The sequence below is a fragment of the Oreochromis aureus genome, linkage group 7 (assembly GCF_013358895.1).
Source record: "Oreochromis aureus strain Israel breed Guangdong linkage group 7, ZZ_aureus, whole genome shotgun sequence".
NCBI classification, from domain to species: Eukaryota; Metazoa; Chordata; class Actinopteri; order Cichliformes; family Cichlidae; genus Oreochromis; species Oreochromis aureus.
In genome coordinates this window covers 11,415,475-11,439,195 of record NC_052948.1, presented here as the reverse complement: position 1 = coordinate 11,439,195, position 23,721 = coordinate 11,415,475, and the positions used below count along the sequence as shown (strand labels likewise).

Genomic DNA, 23,721 nt, shown 5'->3' with positions numbered 1-23,721 from the left:
TCTTAAAGTGTACAGTATAGTTTGTATAGATCACTGCTTTACAGAACATGCTTAATATCTTGTTCAGTAATTGCTATATTGATTGCTAATGTCATCGTGATTTAGTAGAGAAGCAGTCATGTGGCAGCTTCAACAATTCAAGGGCCTCTTTGTCCATTCATCAGCACCCCTGATTGGGCCCATGTCATGGTTAGCTGCAGGCCCACCAGATAAAGATCAGTGGATGATTGGGCACACACATTCTTAACATGGCTGACCCGTGACATCTCAGGGGCAGGCAGGGAGCCTGTCATTATGTGTACAATGCAGCGCTTTCTTCCCTCTTATCTTTGCTGATGACATTGAGAGTTTTTGTATTAACTCATTAATGAAAAGACTCATCATTAAAGGCATCACGGGGCACGGTGCGGCGGTGGTGACACTGCATTGCCACTGTCAGCAGGAATGTGTCCGAGACTCTACACTAGCACGATGACAGCATGAGAACTTCTTGTGCTTTTGTTGTAGATGTAAAGCTATAATATCAAGTTTCCTTTGTTGCCTTCACCACAGCCCACACTTGCCCACACTACATTTAAATCATGTATTTAACATGATATGTTACACCTCAGCGTCCCTTTCTGATAAGGAACCTTATATAACGTGTTTAGAAATTGTGGCTAATTGTTTTCTCAATGTTGTTTAATAATTCATTTAATAATGTCTGCTGTAAGACAATGAGAGCAGTGTTTGGGTTGGGGAAAAAATGTTTGCTGGACACAGTGAGTTTATAAACAGCTTTAACAGTTTGGGGCTGTAAGAAATGTACGAATGTGGCTATAATGATATAGTATGATTAGCATCTTTAGACTTTTATAGCTTCTCGGGGACCTCAACAATAATAGTATTGTTTTATAAATTGTGTAAATACTGGAAAACGTGATTTTTCACAACCTTGCAATGATAAATTTCCAATAATATAACTTTATAAGCAGTTTCTAATTAAATAATTTCTTTAATTACAGTAAAAAATGTATCAAGATTTCCTTGTTATAAAGTGGTATCAATGCTTTGTTTCACATGTCCAAATTTCCCCATCCAGGCCAGTTTGATCTTCACGAGCTAGTGGGAGGTTCTGGATAAAGTGTGTGTCGCTATCCACTGCATGCACTAACTGCTGACTGCACCTTGGTGTGTGCGCTCAAAACCATGCATGTGGTGAGTGGCTGTGCTTATGTGCAACTCATGTGTTAATGCTGTCGTTTCCACAGATCAGTCACAGCAGCATTTTCTCTGTTGTTTATGGTTATGTCACCACAATTACAAGAGAGAAAGGGGGGCAGAAATAAAGTGTCTGTGAAAGATTGATAGCTTTGGTCTTTAGTTCAATTGTAAATTAGAATAGCAAGTCCCTCTGGGATACAAGGGCTCTATTTATGATTAAGAAAGAGCTTCCATAATAGAGTGGTGGTAGAAAAGTTTGCTCTTGCTCACAAACAGGCAATTAGCTTGATGAAACAAGCCTTACTTTTTTTCTCTTTTTTCCCCCCTCGCAGCCTGGCTGTGTGAACCCATATTATTATGGGCAGCCTTATAGTTTATGGTATTATTTTCACCTTGCACTGCAAACAATATGGTATTTAAATAAACTGGCATTTTTCTTGTACACCACTGTTTTATCACTGCAGTTTAATACGGGCAGAGCAAGTTCAGAAGTAAAGCGAGGTGTTTATATCATGTGTATCATGTGATAAAGGTGACAAATATCACACCATAGTTTTAATCCTGGCTGAGAATCTGCAAAGGGAGTGTAAATAACATATGAGGCATATAAAGAAAAAGACTTACAGTATGTACAGGGAAAATACATATTTATTTTTCCCCCACATAGTTTTTTTATATAGAAAAGCAAAATTTACTGATGTGTACATTGCCTATAGTTGTTCTATTCAACCCCCCAAAAAATAGCTTTTTCTCATACGTGAAACAAATTCCAGCCAATTTACACAATGATGTCATTTTGCTTCAGAGTTTTCCTTTTAAAGGATCTAATCCTTGCATTGTGGGCTCATTGCCATGCCAGTTATTCAACCTGACTGTACAGATTTGTCCCCCTACTGTATGTTTCCTGGAAGAGATCAGTCACACTCTTTTTAACAAGCTAAGCTTTACTACTGTTTCATTCATGCGGGGAAATCTGGATCAAAAACGGAGCCAAGAGTTAGTATTAGTTAACACTGTAGAGCAGTCTGTCTGAGAAGCTAAAAATCCTCTGTGTAAAAGATTATTACCAACACCATTATAGTTAATGGCACTATGGCTAAAAAAAGAGTGAATGGGAGACTGGAAATTACTGAAGCATCAGAATATACCTGATTGTATTGTAGAGACTAAACAAGTAAATATGTGAGGCGGTGTGTGCCAAAGAGCACGTAGCTATGAGATGTACCGCTGTTTGTTAGGGCTTTATCTTTTAAACAGTGAATTAAAAAAATAAGCATACAAAAGCATAGTTCATAGTGCACACCTGTTCAAAAAAGTGAATGAATATAAGTTATTGTGTTAATTGAAAGCTACTAAAAGCTTGTTCAATTGAAGAATCTATTTCAAAAGTAAGTTATTATATTATCCAAGGCCAAACAGCCAGAAGGATTGTTGCCGCTAGGCACGGTGCTAAAGCACCACTGTACAGTACCAAGCTGACTGCCATTAACTGCACAATATGGATAAACTGTATTTGGTTGCCTGGTCTTTTCATCTGCTTTACTAATGAGGTAAAGCCAAGTAAAATTTGGAAATTCCTCTTGAAATCACAGAAGCTGGAATATTGTAGTAACATGAGAAATGCGTAGGATTCAGAGATGAATTTTTAAAGCTGTGAGATGACAGAATTGTAAATTCAAAAGAAAGAAGGGTTCGACTCAACACTGTGATGATTTCCTACTGCTAACTATGAACTTAAGTTACCACCTCAGTACCAGTACAGCACTGCCCTGAGCCTTTCTTTACTCAATTAGTAATTTAATGGGCACCAGCTGAAGGTTTTTGTTGTTGGCTTCAAGACATATTTGTGTTGTTGTTTTTTTCCTGCTGATACTTCTCCTTTGCAAGCCAGATGAGGCTTCCCCACACATACAGCACAAAACATGTGTGGCCACCGCTTTTCTTTTTTGTTTTTTTTTCTACTGTTTTGCCTGAGGACACACACTCCAGTGCCAGCTGTTGTCATGGAAATTACACCAGTTTATAACATTTGTTTTTGGTATAAAGACAGTGGTGATCACGCAGTAGCTCTCGTCTTTTTGGTATTTACACTTAGCTAATAAGTTCATTTTTGTTCTCTGTTTGCTTTCTTGCTTTCCAGTTCCTGTGTGCCAGACGTTATGGCTGCACAGACCCGCTCTGCAGCCACCATTGTTGTTTACAGCTCTGTTACGCCCGTCGATTGATCCGCAAACAGATGTATCTCTGACTGTGATTCACCAAAGCTGATTAAGTCACAAGTGTTTTGTGTGGGTTCACCAGCATCTTGGTTTCAGAGCTGTGTTTTATTTCTATAATTATTTCCTGTACCTGTTGAATATTGATGAATTAAACATAAGTCACATTTCAGACTGTGAAATACACCAAGGTCTTAATACTATGAATCTGTAGTGGTTACTTGTTGCTTTTCGGTATTGTAATTTGTAAAATTACAAAATGTTGAATAAGCTATCTGTGGATATATAAAGTATATGCTGTTTGAATACAATCAAAATAATGAAACACAGGACTGTCTTAGCCTAAGGATACAAAATAATCAAGGTTTCACAGTGGCAGTTATCTAAATGATTCTCTCATAAATCATTATAATTTAGGGGGGATGCTGCAGAAGCAACGCTATTGTCTGTGGTGCCGCTTAATTTGAGGGTCTGATAATTAGGGTAGCCTAGTTACCATGATATAACCAAAAGCCATCTTGGTATTAAAAAAATACAATGAATTAAATTATCTTACTTGTTTAAAAAATATATAACTGAGGGATGTAAAAGACAATGCTGTCATGTGTCAGCATCAGGTGTTTAATTTTGTCACACTAAAACATGCCAGAAAGCAACAATAGTTACACCTCCTCTCCGTGTTCTTATACTTTTACATACAAAAGGACAGATTACTCATGGACAATTACAAACAAAACAAAAAGACATGAATAGAATTTGTGATATCTTCAGGCATTTAGAGCATTTATGTACAAGTTTGTTTAACATTACAGTTGTTTGCTCGTTTATTTTCACAGTTCACATTTAGAAGATGCACTTTTACCTTTGGGCAATAATCCCGCTACAGCACAGCTTGAAGTACTACATACTGAATTCATTTACTGTTTTGTGACTTCTAGTAGTATGTTCGAGAGTTTGCATTAATAACAAAATGCTAATCCCAACCCTCATTCATTAGCGGATAAGAAGTGTGGTAGCAAAATATAGTTGCTACACACTGATCTGAAAACTTTGTATATCAAATACACACTGTTCAAAATAATAATTCAGATCACAAAAAGACATTATCTTTTTTCAACTTCTGCGCATTATCACAACATTTTTACAACTCCCCTCTCAATTTATTGTAAGAAAAACAAGTCTAATATTCAACTCTGTAACTGTTGCGGCTCACGTTCTAAAATAAAGCTACAAGTAACTCCTGTGTGTCCTCACGTGAAGATAACGTAACTGAGATAAACAATGCGTGATTTTTGGTTTCAAATGGCTTTCACTCTCGAAGTCATGAAATTTTCTTCTTCTTATGTCGAGTCATTACGGATGTGGAGGTCTTTCCAGATCCAATTCACGTTCCATCTTCCGTTTATTCCCTGCCTCATAGACCACTGATTAAATGTGGATTAAATGTGACTTAAAAAATGGCATTGCAATATTTGCTATTATAGAACATGTTCTGATAACAAATGCTGAAAAAGTGTCTGTGGAGATGTAGTTAAAATTGTCAATATTCATGGACTGCTGGTTTGGGTCATAGTTACAGTATCAATGACTGCAGTGCTTTTACAATGATATACATTTTGATGACAGAACATTTACTCTGGATTGATTTCTCAGTCTGCATTTCTTGGGTTCAGAATTGGTTCAAGTTATATTGCACAGCTACAGCTTATGTGCGACTGTGTTAAACCCCTGTAAGTCACATAAATCTCAAAACTGACAAATGCTTCTCAGTTTTGAAACTTACGGTAAAACTGCAGAAGCTGTAGTTGGACAATCAAGACGTTCCTTAATTTGTACTTTACTCCTAATCATTAAATTACAAGAGATGCATATAGGATATTGTAATTTTTTTACAATAACGCCAAAGGAATATCATTCAAATATAAAATGAATAGGACTTGATTATCTTAATTTCAGTGAGCATCGTTAGCACCTTAAAAGCGCCAAAAGACCAAGCATCCTGCAAAATTACTAGAGCAAGACACTGATAGCTCATAGATTTAAGGCAAACAATCACAGTAAAACTGGAAAACTTAATTCTTAACATGTATGATACAGTAGGTGCTATAAAGAGAAAAGCAGTCAAAACACAGCTCATATCTTAAAACTTTATTAGTGGCAAATGTGGCAAATTGTTATTATACAGAATACTATTTAATTAGCTTCTTGACTAACATATAAAACATTAATGCTTAACTGGTTATCTCATAACTTTACGTGGTAGACCATCACATAAAAACTGTGTATAGATCTCACAAATGTGAGAGCTCATGCTACAAACATTAAAGTTATTAAGTAAGGAAGGAACATATACGAAAATCACTAAACTGGAGATACAAGGCTTTTAAAACAGAAGCAGTTTGAAATAAGTGGTTAATCAATTATCATTTGAGAATGTAAGCTGCTGTTATAGCTATAAATGACTGTAAATGACCTTCAAGAACAGAAACAACACACTTTAACACTGAATAGCTGTAACGGTAAGCTGAAGCTGAAGTAAGCCTCCACTACATCCGTTTGTGTAGTTTTTACATATCCCCCACTGCTACCACATTACACCTTGAGTTACAGTAATTCAATACACTGTCTGCTGCCTTTGGGGCCACATGTGAGCCACGTCTGGCTCGAGACTGAATGCTGCTACGGCTTTCTCTCTTCTGTCTTCTCCCAAACTTTTTCTCTCTGAGTGCATGAAAAAAAAAAGTGTGAAGCAAGCGGACTGCCCTCTCTTCTCTTTCAAAAAAGAAAAGTGAGGGGCTCAAAGAGACACATATCACAAGTGCCTGGTACAACTGCACTGTTGTACTGATGGTCACCGTACAGCTCCACTGGGACAGATGGGATTTAATCTGCTTGGCCGATGGGCACTTCAGCAGCAGTTTCTGGAGGTTAGAGAGCACTTATCACACAATTCCCCTACCCAGACTTTCCCAGCGAGTCCTTGGAGTTAAACCATTGACCCTCTGGTCATTGCTGCTACAATGCTGCTGCCTGAAGTAATCATCATGCATGCTCCATCTATGCAGTCTTTAGCAGCCAAAACAACACATCGCTTACAACACTCATCTTTCTCTCTCTACAGTTTTGATCACTTTAAACCTAACAGCAATGATTCAAACCAAAAGCATTTACAAATACATTAAGAGCATGCTGGCAGTCAGCCTAAAGAATTCATTGAGACAAATTGATCCCTATCTGTTTAAACTGGCACTATAATCTGTCATTGGCAAATTGAACACAGTGAGCTATCTGGGATCTATTGCCTTTTTAGATAGTGGCCCTTGGGGCAAGCAGACAGAGAGAAAGTGATCCACGCCGCTGAATGAACTCTATGTAAGGTTTTCAATTGAAACATGCATGTCTGCTTATACGAACACACTTTAAAACACATCTTTTTCCTCACACTCCACATAACTAAATGCTTTTATAGTGCCTGCACGCGTATGCCGTCAACTTGCTTGCACACATACCACATTTATAATAAAGGGCTGTTACTGGAGGTAGTAGAATGCAGTTTTTTGTCACTAAATTAAAATTACATTTACATCAGAAAAACAAGCACAGTAGTCTTTAAACCTTACAAAATCCCTGTTTAGAGCAATATAACCATTAAAATATTCATATCAAAATAAACTACAGTGTACGTCTGGTCAGGATAAAAGCCATAGGAAAAAAAAAAAAAAGAATTCTATATTAATCATGTAATTAAGTTAAGTTTGTTTATTTATCATAAAAATGTAAACCTTAAAATATCCCTACATCATGCTACTTTTCTTATGCTGCCTTTTTGTTCTTTGGTCCTGTAATAATGTGGGTAAAAAAAAAAATTAAATAAAATTTAAAAAATTAATATTTGGTTTGTTTCTTTTTTCCCTACCCATAATATCACAAAGACGTACCATTACAAAGAGTCAACCTTTACCAGAGGTAAAAGGTGCTGATTGATATTCAATGCAACAGATGAAAGTCCCATGAAATATGGGACACATCCACCATAATCAAATGAAGGAGAAACAATTTAGGGGTGTTAAGTCTTTTGATTTTTTTATTTATTTATTTATTTATTTTGCTCTTTGTTTTGTTTTTTATACTAATGTGTGTGCTTTGCTTGTAATCTTTTTTTGACCTGCTGCCTTTTTAACTAGAAAATAATCAGCTTATAAGTTATCTGAAATTCTTTCTTCATTTATGATATTTTGATTTAAATTGCGTCAGTGGGCAAAAACATGACCAATATCTCTCTTCGGGGTGTTTTTAAGTGGCACAGTTTAGTTTCTGTCTTGATTCCACACAGTCATCTAATTCAATCAGACTCTTGAAGTTGATTAGCCTGGTTAACCTTTGCTCCTGCTCGGGTCTGGAAGGGTTAATCAGGCCGGGAACTTGGAGACCTCCGGGTCAGTATCCCTCTATCTGCATGAAGGACTTGGTGGAGGAAGATTAAAGTCAACTCTTTCTTTTTTTCATTTTTGACTTTTAGCACAAGTGTGAGAGAGCTCTTTGGCCGTCAGCAGTTCAATTTTCTTTTTTAGATCTTGGTGCGTTTTAAAAGCATATTTGTAGGAATTACATTATTTTTTAACTGAATTGGGTTTTTAGTATATGTCTATAGCGTTTTGCTGAATATAATCACGTCGGAGCGCACTTCCCAGTTTAACCTGATACTGGAGGGAAAGCTTTTCCTTCGCACGCCCGTAAATCTCAAGAATTGTCTATCTCGCTATCGATTAATTTAACTGCAATCATTCCAATCGGCACATCTCCAGTCCCGTGTTCCAGAGACTGTGCTTTGTTTTACTAACAATAATAAAGTGATTTAGTCCTTTCTCCCTGCCAGAGCATGGGAAATCGTTAAAGATCCAGCTATTTGTCTGTGATCAGTAAATATTTAGTGCAGGCGACATCCTCTGTCTCCTCTTAATCGATACTGATCCCGTTGGGCAGCGCAATTGTTATGTGCAAGCCGGCTTGCTGAGCATATACTGCTTTTATCCTCTGCTTGAAAAGGAGAACCAGTACAAATCACACAGGAAACTTTTAAATCCGCGAATTAAGAAAAACTGCAGGACAAGAGTTTCGAAGTGGGGGGTCTAATAGTTAAGCAGTTGTGCTGCTGTGGGAACGTTTATGCTTTAAGAAAATAGTGCGCAAATTTCTATGCATATTTACGCGTGGTTCATTGGGCAGTCATAATTTATATATAGGCCTTCCTACTATCTGCCTAATGCATACATGCTACAAGAGTATCTGCTAAAAGGTTAATTATCCTCTTATGTCATTACTGACGCAAACCATATTTCTTAATAATAATAATAACAATAATAATAATAATAATAATAATAATAATAATAATAATAATAATAATAATAATAATAATAATAATAATAATAATTCATGTATTAACATTTTGTAGGATAAAGTTAGAGCATTTATTAAATTATTTATGGTAAATTAATTTTTACGTATTTAATAAGAGCTTGGCTCATATTGCGTGTTGGCTTGCTCTCTCCATATATTTCCTAATATGCAAAATCTCATAAAGCTTGCTCGCCATACTTAAAGACAGGTGTCTGTTCTGACTTCACCCCCTCCCTCTCTCCTCAATAGCCCACACAAAGCAGCGGCGTACGAGCGCGTTTTGGCCATATTACTGTAGGAGAGAAAAAGGCGCACAGGATCTCTCTCTCTCTCTGCCTGCTGTAAAGCTTACTTATCATTTCCAGAGGCAATCAAATGATATTCTGCTCGGACGACACGTCAACTTATATTTCCAGTCTCTCGCCTAACAACACATGACGTGAATCAGTTGTTTGTTTTGGCTCTCCAAAGTTTTTGCATGATCAGACATTGCAATTTTCCAATAAACAGCGTGCTTTTTGTGTCTGATCCCGTCTGTTGGAGAGGAAGCTTTGCCAGCTTCAGTCTGAGCACTGTGTCGAAAAAGAGAAGACTAAATATATTCTGAATAAGAGAGAAGATGCATCCCGCTACGGACGAATCAGCAACATATGCATTTGGTAGGTTTGTTACTATAAGAATACAGCCTCCTGCCTCACTATCACTATCGGGTAACTTTATGAATGGGTGTTTGCAAACTAGTTGGGCTTGATGCGATTCGTCATATAAATTAACGCTGCGATAATAGGCAGAGATGACTGACGGAGTCGTCCGTAGTCAATGCGCATTGTAGAAGCATCGTATATATGTAGTCTACGTTATGCTCCGTCTGCAGCACACGTCTTTTATTTCAAGAGATGAGCTTATTTAATATGAGATTTAATTGTGAGCAGAAGGATAAAGCATTGCAACATTGCTGATTTATCATAACAAAGCATACAAATCGCATACTTACCATTTGAAGCAAAACTGGGTCCTCGATAAGCCAGTACCTTGCGGAGTATTTTATTTACAGACTTTCCATGTTCACGGGATCTGTAAATAAAACCGACAAAATAGTAATGCAGACAAAATATAATCGGCTAATTTGTTCTAGAATAAAGACACAATTGGTCTATATACCACCGCTGGGACTGCCTGAAGTGGCAAAAAGTAAATCCAACTTTGGCAACTCTCAAAGGTTTGCCGTCCAAGTCATGTAAAACAGAATTTAAACAAACAGTCATCAGTTTAAAATGGTGCTCGTTAGTTTGGTCGATGCGAGAGAGCAGACTGAATCGGTTTCCGTGTCCGACGGCTCCTCTAAATTGAATCTTATTTGAAGCAAAAAAAATTCATACGCTAGGGGGCACCCATATACTGTAATAGATCCTGGGACAATGCATGCATGCTGCTGCTGCTGCTGCTGCTGCTGCTCTCTCTACAGGCTAACACAGTGACCGGGCTGTAGGTTCATCTGGAGGGCTCTGTAAAGTTTTACCTGCAGTTCAAGTTTGATAGCCTCAGGCCACGGTGAAAGTGAATCAGCCCCGTTTAAATACACAGAAATATCAATATAATATATTATTATTATTACTAACCATGTGGGCACAGCCATTCTCCCCCTTGTTACAAACACAGCATCGTTTACTTTGTTCCTTATCGTCATTAAAAGAACATGTTTTCATTTTATTTATTTTAGTGAGCAAAAATCCGACAAGTATTAAGGTATCGTTTTTGTGTTGTATGTCAATACGGGGACTCTACTTTCACCCTAGCCTTAAAGTGAGGGGCATGGCCTTTGACCTCGAGTGACATTTTAATTGTGCTTCGCATTTAAAGCTGTAGTCGTCTCAAGCTCTGACCACATATACAGACAAAACTGTCTTTGGAGAAATCATGCTTTTGGACCTCCTGACCACGCAGATGATTAATATTTGTGGCTTGCGGGATTTTTTTGTTAGGCAGCGGCGAGCTGTGGGATGATTTCACTAGGCGATAGCGACGATTTCACGAGAGATGTGGATTGTGATGTGTAGCACCTGGTGCGATTAGAAAGCACTTATAAGTACTATTAGCCTGGTAGAAATATAGAGGTTTGTTTAAATAGCAAATAAAGAAATCCAGGTGGCGTTTTCTTCTCTTCTTCTTTAAATGGGGAGCGACCTTATTCAGTGTCTGGTTCTACAGTGTTCATGGAAAGACAAATCGAAGCCTACAGTTGTTTAGATTTTTTATGTGCATTTATTATCAATAATAAATAAAAAAAAAAACATGTTATTTGGTCTAGATAACAGTATCACCAGTCTAAAATTAACGTAGCCCATCACACAGCGCGAAAGCCTTTTTTGTTTCTTTTGTGTGTTGTTTTTTCATTCATTCAGCAGTGGAGTCTGTCTTTATATCCACATACCTAAAGGATCAAGACTGTAATGAACACAGATCATGCCAAGAAGGTGCATCTGTGTCTCAGGGATAAAAAAAAGAAAAAAAGAAAAGAAAAAAATCCTATCTTCTTGTATATTTCAGCTTGTTATAGGGTTACCGGATATACTGTAGCGCGACATGATGCAGTGCATTGAATTATTGATATTTTCCTTTTTTCCCCCCTTGAAATTGCTAAAGCTTTACCAGGCTGCATGTGAGTATACCTTAGTCTGGGTGATTTGAGTGACTATCAGTGAATACTCTCTCCGAAAAGCGTCTCTTTTTAGGACCAAGCGGCCCTCTCGACCTCCATGCTGGCTCTGGCAAGGTACCAAGTAGCACAAGTGCCGACTAGCCAATGGGGTTCAGGGGGAGGTCCCTGAGCTCTGACCAGTCAAACACACTCTCCTTCCTTATATGGCAGCAGATCTCCATGGTAACGTGTGCTAAGTTGCAGCAGTCGTGTCAAAGTTCACTATATAGAGAGCTCAGTGAGCTGATCAGAGAGAAAGCATTCTGCCAGCCCGGCTCCTACCAATCGCAAATCACTTCCTAACCTCCGCCTTTTTAACATATTTGATCACTTTGATTCTCTTCTCCTTTTTCCTATTATTTTTCAGTGCACGGAGGAGGTTTGTAGGTTGTGATCCTTGTTTTTTTATGTTTTTTGTTTTAGTGCTTTCGCTTTTTTGGGGGAGAGTTGTCTTCATATTCCAAGCTCTCAAAACATTGGCTTCAGCTGCGCGCTTGCTGGCGCTACCTCACAAGGAGAAAAGGAAGAAGACGCAGTTTTTTTCTTTTCTTTTTTTTTACCCAGTTGGTGATTTTCTCCAAGACTTGTGCTGGAACTTGATAGTAGCTGCTACAGTGTGCTCACTAATTGTTTTATGCTGCTGCGAGCACGGTCTTATCAACCTGCTCCATCATCCACTGACTAGCCCATGCTACCTCGGTTGGTTATTTTTGAATATTTAACCCACCTTTTCCCATTGATGGGTGTACTGGATGGCTGACTGTAAGCGCCCCTGGACTTGGCCTTTAAGCGCAAGGCAGCGACTCAGCTCGCCATCGCATCAGTTTTGAAAACGTGCTTCGGCAACGTCTCCAACAGCAATAAATCGACAGTTTTCGGGAGATTCAGACTGGATTCAGCGTAGGCTAGATCTGGCATTTTGTGTGTCCGACTGTTAATCACAGTTTACCGCGTTTCCTTGAGACATTATTCACCGCGACACCAAAACGGCAGACAAAAAGTTTCTTTACGTTGACTGATAGATATGGCAATGGTAGTGTGGAGAGGCTCCCAGGACGATGTGGCTGACACCCAAGGCACCCTTTCCTCGCAAACCCAAGGAGGACTATCTCTTCCCACACCTCAAGCAGGCCAGTTGAATTTGACAGCCTCTCAGGTCGCCCCTCCGACCCCTCAGACTCCGGTCCAAGGACCCCCGAACAACACACAGTCCACGCCGACGAACCAGACGTCGCAGCAGTCGGAGAAACAGCCACAGCACATTGAATGCGTGGTCTGTGGGGATAAATCTAGTGGCAAACACTATGGCCAGTTTACTTGCGAGGGGTGCAAGAGCTTCTTCAAACGGAGCGTACGACGGAACCTCACTTACACATGCCGTGCCAACAGGAATTGTCCAATCGACCAACACCACCGCAATCAGTGTCAGTACTGCCGCCTCAAAAAATGCCTTAAAGTCGGCATGAGACGGGAAGGTATTGGGATTTTTTGTTCTCTTATCCATGTGTGTGTTTGTGCGTTTGTAGGTTTTAGACATCGAACCATATCATGTCGCCCCCACAGCATGTTTCCTCTCCCGACTATTCCCTCCAAGGTTGTGCGGCTGGAGCACGCAATGGAGCCGCTCTCTGCCTGTGGTCGAGACGGGGCTCTCCGGATATTCCTTTTAGCCATGCATTACAGTGTCTAGCACCAGTGCGTTATAGCTCTGCATTTGACAAATACGAGCCCACCCGTAGCCAAACTGAAGCTGCCGAATATAATGTGATACCGTGACTGCCGTAGAGATACATCTGTGTTGAATTTATGATACAATAGCCCTCTGCGCTATTATGGCGAGTGGCGAATTAAGAGATAGCGTGTTCTGGCTACATCTCCACATCTTGCCGCTTGCCTTGTTCTCTGTCTTAAGCTGGACATTAGCGTGACACTGTGCGTTTAAAAAAAGAACGGCAGTGCTCCGTCTAACCCGGAGAAATTATCTGAATTTTAGTCTAAAATAGGCCTTCGTGTATGGGGTAAAACGAGATGAATTGCTAAGTAGGTTAAGGGTTAAACATGCAAGGTCTCCCTTGCCCTCTTTGTGTTCCTTCACAGCCAGCTCATGTTGCTGTTGCTGAATAACAACAATTTAAAGCTAGACATGTGCGAGGCTAGTCTTAATTGTGTTTAAAGCGCATCCCTGTTTTTTTTTTTTTAATTTATATATATGTATATTCAGTGTACGGTTTCTCACACTACAGCCTCTTCATTATCAAGGCACTGTCTTTTCTCTTTTTCAACTCGGGCAATAATGTGTGTGTGTGTGTGTGTGTGTGTTTTGATCCTGCACAGGCTAGTAAACATTTACAGCTTGGCGTTCAGATTTCAGTTTTCTGCACTTTAAAATAATGTACTGTTTAACAGCCACCCTTAATGCTCAGAATGTCTGTGATCATTTGTAGAATTCAGGCTTCAATATCTGTAGTTTCTCTTTTTACTGCAGCCGTGCAAAGGGGACGGGTGCCACCCACACAGCCACACCACGGTCAGTTCGCCTTGACAAATGGAGACCCACTCCACTGCCATTCCTACTTATCCGGATATATCTCTCTTCTGTTGAGAGCGGAGCCCTACCCGACGTCCCGGTATGGCAGTCAGTGCATGCAACCCAACAACATAATGGGTATCGAGAACATTTGTGAACTAGCAGCCAGGATGCTCTTCAGTGCCGTGGAGTGGGCCAGGAATATTCCCTTCTTTCCAGACCTTCAGATCACAGACCAGGTGGCTCTGCTGAGGTTGACGTGGAGTGAGTTATTTGTGCTCAACGCTGCGCAGTGCTCCATGCCCCTGCATGTGGCTCCTCTCCTAGCGGCGGCTGGCCTTCACGCCTCCCCCATGTCTGCGGACAGAGTGGTGGCCTTTATGGACCACATTAGGATCTTCCAAGAACAAGTGGAAAAGCTCAAAGCTTTGCACGTTGACTCTGCTGAATATAGCTGCTTAAAGGCAATTGTGCTCTTCACCACAGGTAAGACAATAGACTGCACACTCAAGTTCAGTGTGTGTGAATGTCACTAACCTACACACTGACATCAGCTAAATCAACGCTGACCTAAATATATCAGCACTGGCCAGAGGCTGTTGCTTGTATTAGATGAACGCTGTACTTAAACGTTCACCTATGCTGCCTTCATGGCCAAGGGCTTTCAGACAGACCCTAGGCTACTCAATTATAAAATCACTCGATTGATCAACTAATTTATCAGACACATGCGTAAGGATAAAATGAAAATGGTGGCATGACCACACCAGATTTATCTTGGTTTAAATGAACAACAAAGCAGAGGAAAGTGTGCCCAGACACACACACACACACACACACACACACACACACACACACACACACACACACACACACACACACACACACACACACACACACACAACCCACTGCAAATTAAGCTCGAGTTAAATAAAACTGATAACTCCGCAATAATTGCTTCAGGCATCATAAAATCGAGATATTAGAACTCTTTTGGAGACTCAAATAGCCTGCAGATGAATTTCTACACTTGGGCTTTTCGGCCATTTATCATTGTGTGTATACCCCACGTCTTGTTTGTAGGAAATGACAGATATAAATGATGTCAGGCTACGAGGGGGAGGGGAATAGAAAAAGAAAGACAAGCCTAATGTCCCATTTGCACACAGTAAAAGCACTGCCCAGGTTTCAACGCTTCCTTGTCATTTAGGTGGCATACATGTGCTACCATAAAAAAATACACAAATAAATAAATAAATAAAAAACATGGACACCCCTATATTTGCAAAAATGAGAGAGTCTAACAGCACTGTGTGATATTGCGCAGTGACAAGAGGGGCGGCTTTAATTTTTATTTGCAGAAATATTCTCTCCGCCTTGTAAGATTCAGGGCGTCTCTGGACTCGCTCCAGAACTGGGTCATGACCTAAACATAACCCAAACTTCCCGGCTATTTTGTTACATTAGCTACACCGTTAAAGGGGAAGAAAAAAAATTAAAAGAAAAAAAAGTAGGGAAGAGATTTACAAGGTTTCACCGACGACTGAATGCATGTCTTTGAAATGATATACCTGCAAGCCATCAGTCTTTGTATTTCATTTAGCTGTGGTAATCTTCAAGTGAGCTCATGGTGGCTGGTTAGTTAGCCCTTTCTGAAATAAAATCACAGTTCATGTCATTGAATTTTACTGTCAAGGCTTTTTACGTCCACGATGGCTTAATTTGTCTCCTCCATACCTGAGTCCCGGAGGCTTGAACGTGAGCTGTGTGTTGTAGCCTGAGTGACACGCCTTTGCTACTTTGGTGGTTTGGTTGTTGTCATGCATCAACTTTACAAACTTACCCAATGTGCGTACAAGCGTTTTTGGCACATTATCAGCTGCCGCCCACATGCAGCAGCATAGATAGTGATTCTGCGTCTCCGATGGTATAGTATGACGGCAGCTCCGTAGGCTATGGGCCCTTTTTTTTTTCTCGCGAGCTAAATCTCTGCTCACTAAAGGTCAGTAGGTCTCCCTGTCTTTCCCTCTCTCCTCCCTCACCCCCACCCCTCTCTACCTCGCACTGCCTCTGACTGTGAAAGACACAGGCCCATCTGAAACAGTCTTTAACTATGAATATGCTTAATTATTTAGTTCACTTTTAAATGGTTTTATCGGGGAAAAAACAGATAATAATAGCGACGAAAGGAGAAACACAGAATTAATATGACGAGGGAAGCAAGGCTCTCATTTTTATCTGCCCCTGTAAGATGGCAAGTTTTTCCTCCCCCCTTTTTTTTCATAAAATAAACACACGCAAATAAGAAAAGAAAAATCAAAGTAAATGGTTTAAACAAAATAAATGTGGAAGCGTATTTTGGTTAATGGTGCCTTACATTATTTGCTTAGCGTAATGCTATGGTTATTGCATTGTTGTCATATAATAATTTGTTTTTATTTTTTAAATCGATATTTATTAAATCAAGCCTTGAGACCATTCAACTACACTTTTACATGTAATGTTGAGGTTTTTTTCCTGCAAATAATTGATTTTTTTTTTTTTTTTTTTAATGTGACAGGCTATCAATTTTCGCTGTAGTGTATCACCACAGTGGGAAAAAGCTCCTAGTGAGAGAAACACTTTAGGTTACACTTTATTAATGTTTATTTGCTTTCCCCCCCTCTCAGATGCTTGTGGCCTCTCAGATGTGGCCCATGTGGAAAGTTTGCAGGAGAAGTCCCAGTGCGCCCTGGAGGAATATGTCCGGAGCCAGTATCCCAACCAGCCAACACGGTTTGGGAAGTTGTTACTCCGCTTGCCTTCCCTCCGCACAGTCTCTTCCTCGGTCATAGAACAATTATTTTTCGTCCGATTGGTAGGTAAAACCCCCATTGAAACTCTCATCAGGGATATGTTGCTTTCGGGGAGCAGTTTTAACTGGCCTTACATGCCAATTCAGTAAACCAAGAAGGAGACGAACAAACAAAAGGTGGGGTTGGGGGGCTGCGAGACTACAATGATTATAGCTGCTTTTGTGGAAGGAATAAAAAAAAACAACAACCGGCTGTTACACGGGGCTGGCTTTCATGAAGAAAGACATTGACGTAAATGACTGTGAATTCCCCCCCTACTCAAAAAAAAAAAAAAAAAAAAAAAAAAAAATGAGACATCCACTGAACTTTCAAAATGGCAGATACATGCTCCCAGTGTTCATGCAGAACAACCTGCTTCGATCCTTTTTTTTAATGAAAGAAGAAAATGAGAAAAAAAGGGAAAGGGGATTCTGTTGATCCGTGTGAGGAAATTTTAAGTATTAAGTGCATTTAAAAATGAAAATTTGGGTTAAAAGAGAAACTGGAGAAAGGGAAAATACGAAACGTGAATTTTCTTTTCTCAGATGACTTGTCCTGTGTCCATGTATAGCTGTGTTTTGTACTTTCTTTGTTCCTCCTTTCTGGTTCCAAACCGGCCTATGTGATTTCTGTAGTACAGGTGGTGTTATTTTCTAAGACAATGGTTTATTTTGAAAAAGGTGAAATAATGAAAAAAAAGAAAAAAAAAGTTCTAAAAAGAATTAAAACCACAGCAATAGGAGAATAGGCTTATGATCTAGGCTTAATGCTGCAAGCGCACTTATGTTGTTAGGATGACCAATCTGGACAAAAGGGAGTTTTTTTCTTCTTCTTCTTCTTTTTTTTTCTTTCTTGGAGTTCATGTTAAACTTTATGACCCAGCGGAAACACTTCGCTCTTTATTACTATGAAGTTACAGGATCCACTTTTGTTTTCCACTCCTGCTTTTAACTAAAGCTGCATAAGCTCTCTTAAATTTTTAAATTAATTAGTTTGACGCTGACAGACACGAGGGCTTTACACGATTTTAATTATTTGGCGAATAATCTTCCCAGTTTCATCAAGCTCTGAATATTTGGCTTCAGTCCCCCAATTGGATACAATAGTAATAATATTTTTTCTTAAAAAAGAAATTTTTACAAGTTGCCTAGACCTGCTGTTATAAAAGATATGTAAAATAGGTTGCTCTAAATGCAGTACATGCGCATTTAAGAGCTTTTGCAGAAGCTGAAAACTGTACTGAAAGCATAGTTGGCTTGCTTGAAGAAAAAAAAAGTTGGAGAGGTCAAGGGTCATAAAAGTTTGAAGCCTAGCCAGAGTAGTGTTTAATAGCAGTATTATTACAGCGTCCCTGAAATGTCACCCTTTATTCACTTCAAGCATTAAGTGCCTGACAAGCATGGTGTGATTTCTTATCAAAACGTTGTTAAAGTAGGCCTACAACATTTTGGGGGGGGAACACAATTAGATATGAAACTTCAGTCATGTATTTCACTTGAAAAAACTGATTAGAGGCAGTATTCTTGTAAATATAGGTCAATTCATTTCAACGAGTTTTTTCCTTCATACAAAGTATATGTGATTAAGAAAAATCTGTGGTTGCCATTTTTTTTTCTTCTCGGTAATACAACGTCTTCAAAATTGAGTGGCAGACTTAGCTAGTAGCACTGAAAGTTATGTTTTTAATGTATATACATATTACTACAAATGTTTTCTTTTTCATGTATATTTAGACTGTGAATGCATGGCCACAGGTCGCTAACCTATTTTACCTTTGATATATAAATGTAAATGTTTTTCTCTCTCTTTCTTTCACTCTTTTTTTTTGGACTGTATAGATATAATCTGTGCATTCAGTACACTAGCCCTTGTATTTAAAGCAACAGAAAAAGAAAAAGAAAAGAAACGACGTTCATTATTAGGCTACAGACTTAAACAGGGTGAGCAGGTTTGGGGACAAAAAATTTTTAAAAAAAATCTGAAAAAAAAAGGAGCTGATATTTTAACTTTAGTGTTATGGCTCCTTTTGGTCTCTGACAGGTGCCGTGGTGTGCATGCGCGTGTGCGAGAACGTGTGTGTGTGCGTGCGCGTGTGTGTGCGTTTGGAAGCTAGCAATTTTGTCCTTGTTTTGAGGCTTTTCTTCAACACACACATACAAAAAAAACACACAAAAAAACACCATGTTGTGGTTGAATTAAAAGGGATCACTGATTGAACACTGATCTTTGGCTGTTCGGAGCCACATATGGACCAGAGAATGATACATGATTGTAATTATGAACAGTTTAAACTGACCCACGTTTTTATATAAATATATAAAAATATATGACTGCAGGGTATTGATAACGTATAGATACTTTTTTTATCATTATTATTATTATTATTATTAATTGCAAGTGATATATGTGAGTGTGTGTGAAAGTTTATAGTTGAACACAATTCTTGTTTGTTTGTGTTAGCTTATTGTAAACAAGCATTCTGCTGTAAATTTGTTCTTGGTATTAAATTATAATTTATGAATTTGAAAACACCAGTTTTTCATGGTTTCTTTTTTTAACCTCCCAAACTTTATGTGTGAACTTGTCCTTGTATGGGTGTGCGTGCGCGCGTGCGTGCGCGTGGGGTGTGTGTGGTCGGTTGAAGGTGGCGCTGGTGGTGGAGGGGGAAGGGGGGGGGGCGGTGACTGGAGTCAATTTGCTGTAGCAGGATGTTGCCCTTTTGCCCTTTGAAAGTGATTAATGAATTACAAAATAATTAATCAATCCGGCAACAGGCCCGCTCAGTACCTTAACCCCCCCCCCCCCTTTTTTTTTTTAATTTTAATTTTTAATTTTCCTACAAGGTTATATTTCCTAAATCCCGATCTCTAAATTACCAAACTGTTTGGAAAATGATGGATTCAAGGTTGCTGTCTGTTAAAGCCCAGAAATGGGATACCACTTGTAATAAGGCGCAGTGCCTCAACAGATAATAACATTTCATAACAGTAGCCCGCCCTCACACGGGACGGCGACCATAGTGCAGGAAATACCAAACCCTGCCTTCCCACCGCTTTATCTGCGGAATAAAGTTTCACCTTTGTACGCTCGCATAAATATTAATGGGCGGAATTTATATAGGAGCCTGTACATCGTGCATAGTATCAAAATAAGATAAGTCGTATTGAAAGGGAAACCGCTTTGAATGATTTCATGAATATAGAATTGCTTTCTATCGCTGGCAGTCGTTTAGGTTATTATGCTCTGCTTTTTATTTTTACTTCCAACCGATTCACTGGGCTTCATCAACACTACCAGAACTTCCTGAACTATAGGCGGCATAATCCACATCATCGTTATCGTTGCTGTTATGTGTGTGAGAAACTCGAGAAGTGGATGTAAAGGTTTACAGTGCCAGCTATTTACACGCACTCTATTCTGACGCTAAAACCGTTTGCCCTATAATTATTATTAGTATTGGCTTAGTTGGAAGTTAAGTCTGAAGTAGAATTAGCCTTGTTGTGCAGAAGCTTTATCAGGATCGGTATGAAAGCCAACTTCACCACATTTTTTTCCCTGCCGCTGCTGCTGTGTATCTGTGAGTGCGCCTGTGTGGTTGTGTTGCTGTTGATAATGAAGAAAATGATGATTATAATGTGGCGCTGATGGTCTTTCATCACTGGCTTCTTGCTGAAAGCGCTATTTATCCATACAGTGGTGCTTCCGCTGTTTGTCCAACCAAGCTGTCCCTGAGGTATAGCCTACACTGAGGCCAAACTAAGCCCATATTGATAATTAAAGGTGGACATCTCGCTACACGCGATCATCAGTTAATTGGACAGAGTGTTTAAAGTAGAGCAACCCCGGCCACTCAAAAAAAAGAAAGAAAAAACTTTTACCATTCACAGTGTTAGCAGGGGGTGAACACTGAGGGATGCAGAATTCACCCACGTATGTCAAAGTAAAGCTTTCGAGTGCGTCTTGACCGGTTGGATTTCGACACTGACCGGATTGATTTGAGGTGACAGAATTTTTTTTATGACTTATTAGATCTATGTTGGACTCCATAATTTCGACTTCTGTCCATTTATTACCATTATACAGGGGGGGAAACTAACAAGGTGTAACTTGCTGCGACGTCACTTTTATTTACGTCTGCGTGACGTGACAACTGTTTGACACGCGAGCTGGTTTTGCCTATAAGCAAAAAGAAAATCCTGCTGCCTGCGGAGGATGCTACGAGGCTGTGGCATGTATACAGAGTCTTTACTGCTCGGTTAGTTTGTTGGGGTTTTACACACAGAAGCTTAGAACTTATTTAGGGCTCACGGGCTATTAGTGGCGCTATTTGTTTAATAAGATAAGGATATGGTTTGCATTCCCTTGCTCTTCCACTGTCTACTTCACACGAAAGCACACAAGTACATGTCTGCGCAGTTAAGCCACAAATGCACATATGCACATTATTTGCCCCTTGGCACTATCACTATGACAAATTATCCCATACTGCATGCGCTTTATTCCATATAGGTTCAGGCACTGCAGCTCATTTACAATGTAGCCTACAAGTCAAAGGCTTAGCAGTTTGGGGCACCTGCCTCTTATGTTAACGCACGGGCTTTGAAGACAGAGAAAAAAGAATTATTATTATTATTATTATTATTATTATTATTATTATTATTACTAATATTACTTTTATTAATATTACACATTGACTATAAAGTGGTGATGAAAGCTCAATCAGCAGATGCAAGACTGTTTTTTCACATTCTGTAGCAGTTTTCTTTATTTTAAATGTTTTATTTTGCGGTCATTTCTCCACTTTGTCTTTCGCCATTAAAATAAATTGCCTTTCACTTCTCCTTAAAGCAAGCGCCTTCCCTGCACTCTGTCCATAAATGTAAGAAAATTGTGCCATCTACCCGCCGTCCCTGGAACTGTAGCTTCCCAAGACCTCGGAGACCTCGACTCACTTTAACACAAACGGAAAGGCGGTCAGCGCTGCACATGCAGGCGCCTCCTCGCGCGTCCATGACAGCAGCTGCCGGCTGCTATTAGGCTGTAACTTTACAAGTAATGTGTGTTTTAAGCACCTGTCATCCACTCTGTATCCCACTGCGTCAGTCTGTGTGAATGGAGAAGATAGTATACGGCCACTGGGCATCTCTTTGCCGGAGAGTCCAAATTCACATGATCATGAGCGCATGAGCAGGGATAAACACAAACTATTTGGGGGGGGGTAAAATATCGTAGTTGGGGGATAAGCCTTTTTTTTCTTTTTTTCTTTCTTCTTTTTTGAAATTCTTGAGACCCACGGTTGTAATTTACGCCTATAAAGAACCTTCTTCTGCTGTTGACTACATCAGCGAATTTTGTTCCTAGTCATTTAGCATCTATAGAACATATTATAGAACATGTAGAACATATTTCCCGCACAACTGTAGACCTCCTGGGTTTATTTACTTTTATGAAGATTTGTTTGCAGCACGCCGTTTCTATATTTACCCCGATATTAATCGATAGTACTGAGTTTTGTTCCGCTTAACTTAAACAGAGCGGTTCCTTTCATGAAGTTTTCACAAGTGTTCGGACCGAAAGGAGAGAGAGAGAAGGGGACGTGCTGAAAGAAGGGCCAGGCAACACCACCAAGACAAAGTTCACTTGAAAAAAAGAAAGAAAAAAAAGGGAAGGGGGGAAAAGAAAACACTGCTAGACTTTCAAAAGGGGTGCAGCGCTTTGTGGCCGTTAAATAGGGGAGGTAAAGACAATTGCAGCTGATGTAGTCCAGGAGTATGAATATACCCTGTGCTGAATTTACGCCCATTTCGAGAAGGCTATTTGAGTTTTCTTTTAGCCCAAACGCGCTCACAGCTAGTCCATCTCGGTGCCAGCGAAACATTCCCTGCGGTAGTTTGAATATTTACGTGCCAAATGGATCAGAATGCAAGCTGATATTTGGCCACCGAGTTTAGCATGAAGACCGTTTACAATATTAAAATGTATTTACGGCCGAGAGAGAACAAAACTTTTCGTTCTTTTTTAAGAGAAGCATGCTGCTGGGTTTCTGTCACAATACTGTGCGCCCGAGACTACAAAGCGGGGAGACCGGCACCTTTTTAAAGCGCACGTTGTAATTTGTCTTAATATAGACGATCACACACAGAGGGGAGGACTTAGAAGAGCGGTGAGCCAGAGGGATGATTTGAAGAGACCGCAAACACTCTGCTGGATATTAGAGAGCCCCCCCTCAGCCTCCCCAAACCCTAACGCATTACTTCATCATGAGTACTTCATAGGTATTGATCGATATAGGCCTACATCTTGCATTGATTTGTTACTCGGGGTACATAGATACTTTATTAAGATTCCCATTAGGTGCACCGCAGCGGTTGTCAGTCTTCCAGGGGTCGCAGTATTAATGTTACACACTCTTCACTCTGAAATCGTTTGGCGCGGGACCCTGAATGTGCCTACAGCCCACACGTTAACCTGGGGGTTCCCGTGCGTGCGTTTCGGAGGTCCTTGGAGGTGCGCGTGCTTGTGCGTGTAACTACAAAGTGGCTGATTAGGGCTGCGTAATTGGCGATGTCAGTTAACCAGGTTTGTTGACTTAAATCGCACTATTGCGCAAACAGTGGTGTCCGACTTAAGCCAAAAGACGATGATGATGAGGAGGAGGAGGATGGCGATACCTGCCTCAGTGATTAGCGTGTATGGAAGACGCTGGACGTAAAATTTTGCATAAATTGCTCAGATAGAAGCTAAATGTTTAATCAATTCTGCATTAATTTGACGGACAGGCCTACCATGCCTCGCTCGTGTCACTCCACACGCAGCTCTGCCTGTCTTACCCGTCGGTGATGGGGA

General features: G+C 39.9%; 1 protein-coding gene across 3 annotated transcripts; it reads left to right on the top strand.

The window, feature by feature from the left end:
* Positions 1–4,012: 4,012 nt before the first annotated feature.
* On the top strand, positions 4,013–19,404 carry nr2f2 (nuclear receptor subfamily 2, group F, member 2). 3 transcript variants are annotated; one of them, XM_031731230.2, is made up of 3 exons: positions 4,013–9,475; positions 14,000–14,527; positions 16,711–19,404. In XM_031731230.2, the coding sequence occupies exons 1-3, from the start codon at positions 9,436–9,438 to the stop codon at positions 16,983–16,985; spliced, it is 843 nt and encodes a 280-aa protein (XP_031587090.1). In that variant the 5' UTR covers positions 4,013–9,435; the 3' UTR covers positions 16,986–19,404. The 3 variants fall into 3 exon arrangements, with proteins under 3 accessions (XP_031587090.1, XP_031587088.1, XP_031587089.1); XM_031731228.2 differs by lacking the exon at positions 4,013–9,475 and adding an exon at positions 11,712–12,989 and having other exon boundaries at positions 13,982–14,527; XM_031731229.2 differs by lacking the exon at positions 4,013–9,475 and adding an exon at positions 11,715–12,989.
* Positions 19,405–23,721: the final 4,317 nt, after the last annotated feature.